A 10,575-nucleotide genomic window follows, 5' to 3' on the forward strand; every position below is an offset into this window, starting at 1 on the left:
ATGTTGCCTTCAGTTAGGGAAAAAAATCAGATTTTTCACACAGAGTAACTCCAAACTATGGAGACTCTTAATAGATTATCAGATTATCCTCATTCCAATGCTCGGGGAATATATTTTTCATCTATTATTTGAATATGTTCAAATATTATTTCCATTCCTAGAATAAAATGCATATGTGGACACTCAGATCACACATTCCCTTATCTCAACACTTCCTACTCTACTTATCAAACATAACTGATAGTCAACAAAGTAGGTGAACCATGTCTTTGTAGGAAAGGTGTTGAAAAGATGAACAGTCAGTGTTATTCTTTAAAATGCAAAATGCATTATGGCAAGCTTATTTGCCTCTCTTGCTACTTACAGTGAAACACCTGTTACAACATGTGGAAGGGCCTGTGGGACAGTTTTGTTTTTACTGTTCACAATTAATTTCACCTTCCTTATTATTATTTGCTTCTACAGAGCATGACTCTGATTCTGACAGTGAGCTGTCCCTCGATGAGCACAGCAGTTCCTATGCTTCCTCTCACTCTTCGGACAGTGAGGAAGATGCGATAGATACAGAGAAGAAATGGAACACAGCCACTTCAAAAAGCAACGATCGAGGCCCCCTCCACAGCACTCCCAAGGGTAAAAGAATAACAGCCAGCACTCTGGCTGCTAGTATATACATGGCTCAATAAATAATTTGCAATGCTGCATAGCACAGCATGGCCTCACCCTTAGAATATGTACATTTAGATACACAGCAAGCCAGGCAATATAGGCCCTTGCCCATGAACTAGAATTCATGTGTTTTTATTAATCTCTTTTGCTCTGAATCTAGAATTTTCTCTGGTTAAAAACTTTGTCAGCACTTAAGATTTCTGAGCTAGCTGCCTTAGGAGAATGAATAATGGAGAATTTTTTAAAGGTTTGGGATCTTGTGTAAGTCACATCTCTCAGCCTCAGGGGAAGGCAATGGAGGACTTTCTCTGAACAAATCTTACCAAGAAAATCTCATGATAGGTTCACCTTAGGGTCTCCAGAAGTCAGAAACAAAGGTACACAACAACAGCAAGCCACAGTAAATACTCAGCAAGAATGAAAATGTGCTAATCCTCCCTTGCCAACAGTTGCACCATAGGATTGTGAAGAAAAAGTTGATATACAATGGTGGCTCAAGGAAAGGTGGGAAGACAAGAGGGATCATGGGCCACAATCTGAAAGTATGTACAACCCAGATTGGAGCCACTGGGGTTAAGTGATTTATAACATGTTTGTATTTGGCAGAGATAGGGAAAAGTAGAAAGATTGAGATCATCACTAATGGATTTTTTCTCTGTGTCCAAGATAGTTGTTTAGAAATTCATTCTGAGAACAGCAGAAACTGTATGGATAGATTGTCTCAAACTTGTTTCCAAAGTGACTGTGTGTGTGTGTGTGTGTGTGTGTGTTGGAGAGAGAAAGAGAGAGAGTTCAAAATTTAAATTGATTTCATTTTGTTTGTGACCTACAGTTGAGTCAGTTCCCAATCATGTGAAACCCTACTGGCCATCTGAAGGCATCATAGCTAGTGATGGTGAGGAGCCAAATGCAAAGCAAAAACTGAAAGTGGAAACCAAGGTTAATGTAGAGCTTCACCGGGAAAATCAAGGCAACCACAGCAGCGAAATACCTCAGGACAAAGAGAATGAAGTGCAGCAGAAGGAGAACAAACCATTTACTCAGCAGAACCACCAGCAACCAGAACAGAGGAAAGGTAATGTGTGATATTGGTGTACATCATGAAGGATAAAGATTTCATTGGTTGGCAAGTGCTGCCTCTGGGAACAGAAACATGTCTCTGAATACCAGTTTGTTGGGAACATGAGGAGAAGGTGCTATTTGCCTCTTGACCTGCTTGTGAACATCATAGTTGTCTAATTGGCTACTGTAGAAGCAGTTTTGGACTAAATTGGCTTGTGTTTAGTCCAATGCAAGCATGCTTTTGGTTTAGCAAAACTTCTATTAAAAGCCACAATAAAGGGAAATAGGTCCCTTTTTAACAATCATAAGTCAGGGTCATTTTATATGTTACAATTTTAGGTATACACTTAAAAATTCTCAGCTTTACACTCAAAATTGTAGAGTGTGAAAGTGACAAGCAGGCATTAGAGAATCCATGTATCATAGCTGACAGGCTGCTGCAATTTGCAGGGCCTATCTTGTTGAATGTAAACAAAGTGGCCTGCCTAGTTTCGTCTCTCTCTGTCTCTGATGTGAAATGGCCTACTGACATCTTTGTTGAGTGGTTTTCTGGGATCCTTCTACCAATATTCATGTTTTGGGTATTCAGGTATGCGGTAGGGATCTCCTCTGCATCCCACCTTTAGGCGTGACAGTGTGAGACATGCCCTGGTTGTGGAATGTTCTTTCCTAGAGGCACCACTGCTGACCAGTTTTTGGCACCAAATTAAGTCATGGCTATTTACTAAGGCTTTTTGTTCTTAGTCACTGCAGCCTGGTTGTAACTTGCCATTGCTGATCTCATACCAATCTGTGGAAGTTTCATATTCATCTGCTATAATTGCTTTTACCCTTCCCTGAGAGCAAGCAATATAGAGTGGATGTATTTAGTCAACAATATTTTAATCAAAAAAACAAATGAATCCATAGGAGCATAGGGAACTTCCTGAGCTTTCCTTTCCTTTGGAGTCTTCAGGCTAACAACTTATTCTAAATTTGAACAAGAGTAAATCCATATTATTCCCATTTAAATGTCATCTACTCTTAATGTCCAGGTGGGCATCAGAAAATGCTCAGCAAAGAGCAACCAGAAAAATGAGAGAGGCTGAGCTCTTTTTCATGTCAAGCATAGAAATATATTTAGCACTAACTTTCCTAAATGCAAGCTCTGGGTTTATTTTCATTTGATTTTATCAAATGTTGCCACTCATCGCTTCCTTTATCCCATGGCAGGCATATTGAAAAACAAAGTTACCTACCCTCCTCCACTGGTGGACAAAAACGTGAAAAATCGGCTGCGGGAAAAACTGTCAGATTATAATCAAACCACAATCTCATCCAGAATGACTTCTATTGGGACAAACAATGGAGTTCGAGCCAATTCAGATTCTGGGGTGATGATAAAGAGCCCAAGAAGAGACCAACCTCCAGAGCAAATAAATGGTTTGGCCATGAATGTCCATGTGGGAGCTGTAACTGCTGAGACCTCAGATTCTGAGTGAGTGCCAGCTTGGCAAATTCCCTTTTCCTGCCTCCCTCTCCTACCCCTCTTGGGTTTCTGATGTTTACTCCTTTTCATACACTGAACTCATTCTTCCATTGACTGAACTCCTCATTCTTTCTGTAGCCTATTTGGAGCATTCATTCTGGGCTTGGTAAACCCAGAGCTGAGAATAGGCTTTAGGGCAATGTTTCTTTTCTCCTCTTCCTCCCTTCCTCATGTGCACTGGTTTCTGAGTGTCGCTCCTGGTTTGTTTCAAGCCAAAATTCTTTGGTACGGCTGGATGAGAGAACTCAGAATTTGTGATTGTTAACAAACCAAAGTATCAAAGTAGAATGAGATCCTGAAACTTGATCCCTTTCTTTCCCTGAAGCAAACCAGTTCTATATATTGCTATTACCACCCAAGAACACATCTTTCTGTTTGATGCCTGTCCATTACTTTCTGCAATTTTTCTCCTTTTCACTGCTTCAGAAAATGTGCCTTTGTTCTTAGCTATCCCATTGCATGATAACATACTCATGTGACCTAGGTAGTTTGACTTGGAATTGTCAGCCTGCCACCATTTAACCCCAAGTTGCATGGTTACTTCTTCTTGTGAACAGAGGCAGTAATGAAACTTCAATTTGAATCATCAGGAAATTGTGACGACTGTTGCAGCTTGGAGGACTGCTCCACTGATGGCATTTCCTCAGGACCTCTTGATTCTGCCCTCTCCTGTGCAGTGAGAACACAAAGGATGAGACATCGGGGAAAATTCCACGTGACGGATCTTCCCCAGGTTCCTGTGAGGTGTTTGCAGAGGCTACTTAGGGTATATTCAGTGCCTGCCTGCATAAATTGTGCCAAAACAGGTGGAGACCAATAAATGGAACTCATAAATGGAACTCATGACTGGTAAAGAATGCCTTCCAGAAACATAGACAGAGCCATAGCTATGCTGCAAGTGCTGCCAAGCTAGTGAATGACTTGATATGAGGAAGAAATCGTACAGCATATCTACCATCAACTGAGTCCCATCTGGTCTTTTGAGGTGTTGGGGTTTTGTTCTGGTCCAACAGCATCTCTGAACTCAGGAGAAAAACATTATCATACCAAGTGCCCTTGAATTTCTTTGCCAGCTTCTACACCAGCTTGTGGTGTTTGGTCTTAAATATCATCCTTTTGAGATATATATATATATGTATATGTATATATATATAAAATGCTGTAGATAATTTTATATATTTTGTATGGTGATTTTTTTTTTTAAAAAAAGGTTGTTTTGTACATTTCATATAAACTGATTTTCTTAAATTTGAAAGCAGGAGAGCAATTGTGAAAGAGCTTTGATATTTTTTATATTAAAAAAGAATTGCACAAGTGTACTTGAATTTGGCATTTGAGGGGAGGGGGAAACATAACTGAAGCCCGCATCAAAACTGACCCAATTCTGCTATGGTCTTTTCTAAAAAGGCTACAATATAACTTTGGACATTTCAGTGTAACTTCAGTTTCTAAGGAGAATTAGTCAGAATAATTTGAAATATTAGCACTGATGTACAACCATGTTTTTTTTGTGAATTATCTCAAAAGCAGTCTGGCCCTCTCCCCACTCTTTAGTCTATGAGTAAATCTGTTCTTTCTTTTCCCATCAACAGAGTTCATATCCTGCTTTCTGCTTAAGTTTTAAAATTGTTCTTAGGGTGAAAATATATCTTTTTTTACAGTACCATCTAGTTTTCATATTAAAATTTGTGCTTTTTTTTTTTTGGGATGCCACCCTTTGAAACCTTTTCCTTTTAAAAAAAAAATACTTACCTTGGATTATCTGTCAACAGTCTCCTCCAACAACCCGCCTCCACTTAATTTTGCAAACAGGACATCTCCAAGGATGTTTCAGTTTAATTTGTTAGTAGTTGAGGAACTGTTCCAAGGGGATTCATTTTTTTCCATGTGAGGTGTGAAAGAAAGGCAGCATCATTAACTTTGTATTGCTATCAATGTGCTGAGCTAAGACTATGGAATAACAAGGTTCAAACCCCACTCACCCATGGAAACCTACAGTGAACTTGGTCAAGTCACGCCCTCTGAATAAATCTTGCAAAGAGAACCCTGTGGTAGGTTTGCCTTAGGTTTGCCATAAGCCAGAAATGACTTGAGAACACACATTAACAACAGAATGTTCAGGAAGAAGGCTTGGATTATGTTAATATTTTTAAAGTGATTTTCTGCTATGGGATCTCAGTCACCTCCACTAAGACTCAGAATGAGCCCTTCACCTTCTGGAAATACTGCTTACAGAAGGTCTCTTGGAATTAACTAATGGCATGGCATGTTACATCTGGGTAGCATGAAATTTACAGCGCTTCATAAATAAAGGTTAATAATAATAATAATTAACTCCAAGATGGAGAATCTCAAATGAGATTTTACATTAGCCATAAACTCATTAAAGCAGGGGTGGGGAATCTCTGAACTGCATTTATCACAGGGCAGTGGTTCCCAAGGACATGTTTGATTAATGTCTGCACCCCTTACAAAAGTAATATCACTCTTTGTTGCACCCCCTGGAGGTGTGGGCACCCCAGATTGGAAACCCCTGTCATAGGGCAACATAAAGAAAAATTCCCAGTGGACTGTGTTATCTACTTCAAAAAGCTCTGTATTTGATACAGGTATATGCCATTTCCAGGACCATATTTCTGCTGGCTACCAAGCAGACTCTCTTTTGAGTAAATGTATGAAAGACAATGAGAAGATTCAAATCAAGTTTGATTCTGGAATGCTATTACTATGCAGAACAAATGAAATAAAATGACAATTAGCCTGTCCCAAGTTTTAAAATGTTCTCACGCAGGATGAATAGATGTAAACCATGTGGTTTACACCATGATTGAATTCACTAAAGAGCAAAGGAAAATCTTGTATTTAAATTGAGTTTTTAATTCTCTAATTTGTATAATTAATGAAAAGCAAGCATGAGTGGGTGCCGCAACCATTAATATTTGTTTACAACTAAACGTAGCCTTTGTATTACCCAGCAGCTTCATTTAGACCATGGCTATGCAGCCTTCAAGCCATTTGCACTACAGAATTTCTATTTGCTTAAGAGAGAAGTTGCAAGATTAACTATATTTATATTGTGCAGTCCCTACTTCTCTTATTATATAGACATAGACACCTGTACATAAATTCAAAGTAAAATCACCAAGTTGAGGACTTAAGTGCCCAGAAGTGCCTTTCCGGAAGCAAGGGCCAGTAGTTGCTGGGCTGAACAGTGCTCTTCCATAATGATACTGGAGACATGTCATATTTAATTCATGGAATATAAATGTTCTTAATTTGTGAATTAATTAAAAGTATATGTCATATTTTGATTCTTCATCTCAGAACTCATTTTGTTGTTCCTGGTACAGAAAAGCAGGCATTGCATAGAAAAGCAAGCATTTAATACATCCACCTGAGTGAAACACTTCTATGCACCACTGATTTTAGTAGGAAAACGGAACATGCACTGAAACCTTTGAAATCATTGTGTCTTAAACAGTCATTGAGCCATGATTCAATTTAAGAGACTGTATGCATACGTTTAATAAGATTTTCTTGCATTCAGATTCAAACCGTTATTTAAGGGATACTTAAATGTTTTTTTTCAATTGGAAATTCACTAACCTAATCGTCTTCTACTGCCCCTCTTCTCAAGAGGCCTTTTCACATGAGAGGGAAGAGTCTGACTCTTTAAAAAATTATTGCTTTCATGCTCTGTGAAACTTTGAGGTAAAACAGTTGAATGTGTATCAACTTTTCAGAGTTGGTTATGTGCTAAATGATATTACAGCTGTTTCACATCTATGTGTATATTTTGTCCCAGTGAGGTGTAGTTAGTTATTTTTGATCCAAACTGTTTGTTGCAGTTAAGTTGTGCTAACTACAAGCAGGAGGGAAAACAACTTTTCTTTCTTTTTGCAGTTTATGACAGATTAGACACTGGAGGGTGTGTTTTTTTAACAAATGTATATTTATTAATGTGCAGAACACTGGAATTGAAGCACAGATGAGAGAACTTAATAAATTAAGGTTTTGAATTTGTATTTATGCTTCGCTATTTATTTCCGCAAAAGGCTGTTATTTCGTGAACAATCGTATTCTGTCTGAAATCGAAACTCAAGAGCAGTATTAAAGAGTTCATTATAGAAAACAGATAATACAGAAGTGCACCAAGAAAGGACACCAGATAAGCAGAACAGTTTTGCAGTAAACTTAGTTCAGAGCCAAACCGAGTTAAAATGGAACAAGGTGAGTCCATATCCACCTTCTGAAAGCAGATTGCTGGACCCTTCATGCTCAACCACCTACCAGGAGATGCTTCCATAGTTGTGGTGCCAATGGCAAGAAAGTGTTGTCATTATTGAACAGACAGAGGAGCAGAACATTTGCTGTGCATCTCAGTAGATGACAGGGAGCTCATTGGGCAGGGCTCACAAGCAGGAACCACAAGTGTCATGTGGGAAGACTGGTTGGAAGCTTTCAAGTAGCCACCCCAATTTAGCCACCGTCCTTCTTTTCTGCTCTTGCCAGTATCCCACACTGAGATGAGGCAGGCAACCTCCTCTCTACAGCTATCAAAGGATCTTGCAACCGCAGCTGCAAATGTGGCCTTTCTTTTCCCTCTGGCACCCGTCCCACTCGGTTGCTTGCATCTGCTGCTGGACAGGGCCATTCTGCTTCTTTTGATAAGCTACATTCAGCCACAGTTGGGATTCTGCCGTTATATTTTCATGCAAAATGTCAAATGCATGTTCTTTAACACATGGAAAACTCAAGCAGAAATGGGATTTTCTTTTTTCCTTTCTAAATTTGTTTCACTTCCACACACACATATTAAGTTTTCACTATATATTTCAACTACAGCACATGGTATTGGTAACATGTGCACAGTTTAAATTGGCCTGTTCTGGAAAGAGTAAGTTTCAGCTTCTCTGAATAACCAATGAAGAGTTGCTAAGCAGCCAGGCACTTGGCTTTCATGCTCTTCTTCTGCAGCAAAAGCTCCCCTTTCAATTGTAAGCACATCTGAGACTTCCAAAATCCATCTGTTCAAGTGAAACTGATCTTTTCAAACAGCTTTGTTGTCATCTTTCTGCTTACCCCTACACCAGCAGGTTAAAAAAAACAGAAATTGCAGATTTCTCTGCAGTCTCAGTTACACTAGCTGCATCTTTTGCTTATTGTTGTTGTTGCTATTGCTTTTGTTGTATTTGCAAACCGGCTTCTTACAGAATTTCTTTCTTTCTTTCTTTCTTTCTTTCTTTCTTTCTTTCTTTCTTTTTTAAACTAGGGACCAGAATAATAACTGTGTCATGGTTGAGGAAGTTTGCCACGTAGTGGGTAAAGATGGTACTATGGGCTACAGATTGATTTAAGTGTGGGGCTGTATGCACAGGCCAAAAGGCCCATGTTCCCCTAGCCTTGTGTCATTTTGTTTGAACAACGCAAGCCAATAGACCTGGGCTGGGTTTGGGCAAACCGGATGTCAGTCAAGGGGTCCCAATCTGATCCCAGCTCAAGGGGTTCTTAGCACAGAACAATAACACCCACTGTTTGCTGTGGAATTTCTAGGAAACTGCAGCAACAGCCAGCAGACCAAATGGCCTCCCTTACCATCCTCTGCCATCACCTCTACTGTGAAGACTCTCGCCATGACCTCTGACATGGAAAGGAGGGACCTGGCCACATTGGTGTAGCCAGGAGCCCCCTTTCCACATCAAAGGCAGCAACAGGGGTCTTCTCAGTAGAGGTGATGGCAGAGGAAGGGGTACATGGAGGTAGGGGGTCCATGGTGCGGCAGCGTGCGTGTAAACACCTACCCATCCCTGCACCAGCCCCGGGACTGATCCTGGCCCATCTGCTCAGCATCTCTGTTAACACTGATTAATGTGATTAATTAAAGCCCTGGTGGCGCAGTGGTTAAATGCCTGTACTGCAGCCATTCACTTGAAACCACAAGGTTGCGAGTTCAAGACCAGCAAAAGGGCCCAAGCTCGACTCAGGCTTGCATCCTTCCGAGGTCGCTAAAATGAGTACCCAGACTGTTGGGGGCAAATTAGCTTACTTGCTAATTAGCTTACTTGCTGTTCACCGCTATGATCTTTGGAATAGCGGTATATAAATAAAACAAATTATTATTATTTATTATGTGTTTTTTAAAACCCAAATACATACCTTACAGACATCTTAGTACATCCACCGAGTTTCAAGTCTTTATCCTTCATGATCTTTAAGGTATGATGGAGAGACAGACACACACACCTCTTATTTTATAGATTCAGGTATAGTCACTCATCCACATTTGTGGGGGTTAGGGTTGCAGATCCCCACGAAAGTGGAAAAACCATGAATATTTCTAGAGACCCACACAAGCATGCTACAGACTCCTATCAACAGTGCCAGCCTGTCGCGCCATTTCCCATCTGGCCAGCAGCATGCCTCAGCTAGATTTTAAATTCTCACAACCTACCATCCCTCCAAGCATGCTAGTCAGGTTTTAAACCCCTTTCCACCCAATTGATATTGCAACCCATTCCCGTTCTTCCCAATCCACCTCTCCACCTCCTTCCCTTCCAAGAGTCAGACAGCTTTCAATCTTGTCAACCCTATTGATATCACATCCCATTTCCATTCTTCCCAATGCACCTCCTCTCAATCTCCTATCCTTCCAAGCATGCCAGCCAGATTTTAAACCCCTTTCAACCCTAATGATATTGCACCCCATTCCTGTTCTTCCCAAGCCACCTCCTCTCAACCTCCCATCCTTCCAAGGCACCCAGACAGCTATCAGTTCCCTTTCAACCCTTTTGATATTACACCCTATTCCCGTTCTTTCCAATTCACCTCATCCCAACCCCCCCCTCCCCAAATCCTTTCAAAAGAGCCAACCAGGTTTTAAACCTCTTTCCAGCCCATCAATCTCCTGGCTGGCTAAGATAAGAGGATAAGAGATTAAGAAGTGGGGGGAAGAGAGGGAGGGGTTTAAGTTAGTTAAGGAGCAGCGTCAAACCCGTGAATAGTCAAAACTGTGAATGTCAGTCCCACGAACGTGGAGGGCCAACTATACTCTGTACATAATTCCATAGCCTATCAACAGGAGAGAAAATAAATTTTTGAATTTATTTGAACTCCTTGATTTCTAGTCTTCATGTAAAATGTAGAAATATGTATTATAGTGATCAATGACCATATTCTCATAACTTTCACATGTATTAACTTGCTAGACTCTTTGCTTAATTCATTAATTAAGGGATCAACCAGAAAGCAAAGCAATACATTGGCAAACATCTTGCTTATAATGGCAGTTAAAAGACTATGCTCAGTAATTTGCACAT

General features: G+C 40.2%; 1 protein-coding gene across 3 annotated transcripts in view; it reads left to right on the forward strand.

Annotated features, from left to right (window-relative positions):
* LOC149312363 (cadherin EGF LAG seven-pass G-type receptor 1-like) overlaps positions 1-7,248 on the forward strand; it is a 187,744-nt gene extending 180,496 nt beyond the window's left edge. For 2 of the 3 annotated variants that reach the window (XM_089524468.1, XM_089524470.1), the window contains exons 32-35: positions 466-633; positions 1,502-1,744; positions 2,944-3,208; positions 3,817-7,248. In XM_089524468.1, coding sequence (XP_089380594.1) covers positions 466-633; positions 1,502-1,744; positions 2,944-3,208; positions 3,817-3,841 — 701 coding nt within the window. In that variant the 3' untranslated portion in view covers positions 3,842-7,248. The remainder of the gene's footprint in view (positions 1-465; positions 634-1,501; positions 1,745-2,943; positions 3,209-3,816) is intronic. The other variant, XM_089524469.1, reaches the window with a different exon arrangement.
* The last annotated feature ends 3,327 nt before the right edge of the window (positions 7,249-10,575 follow it).

The sequence above is a fragment of the Sceloporus occidentalis genome, unplaced genomic scaffold, assembly GCF_023333645.1.
Source record: "Sceloporus occidentalis isolate IW3139 unplaced genomic scaffold, rSceOcc1.0.p SCAF_5, whole genome shotgun sequence".
NCBI classification, from domain to species: domain Eukaryota; kingdom Metazoa; phylum Chordata; class Lepidosauria; order Squamata; family Phrynosomatidae; genus Sceloporus; species Sceloporus occidentalis.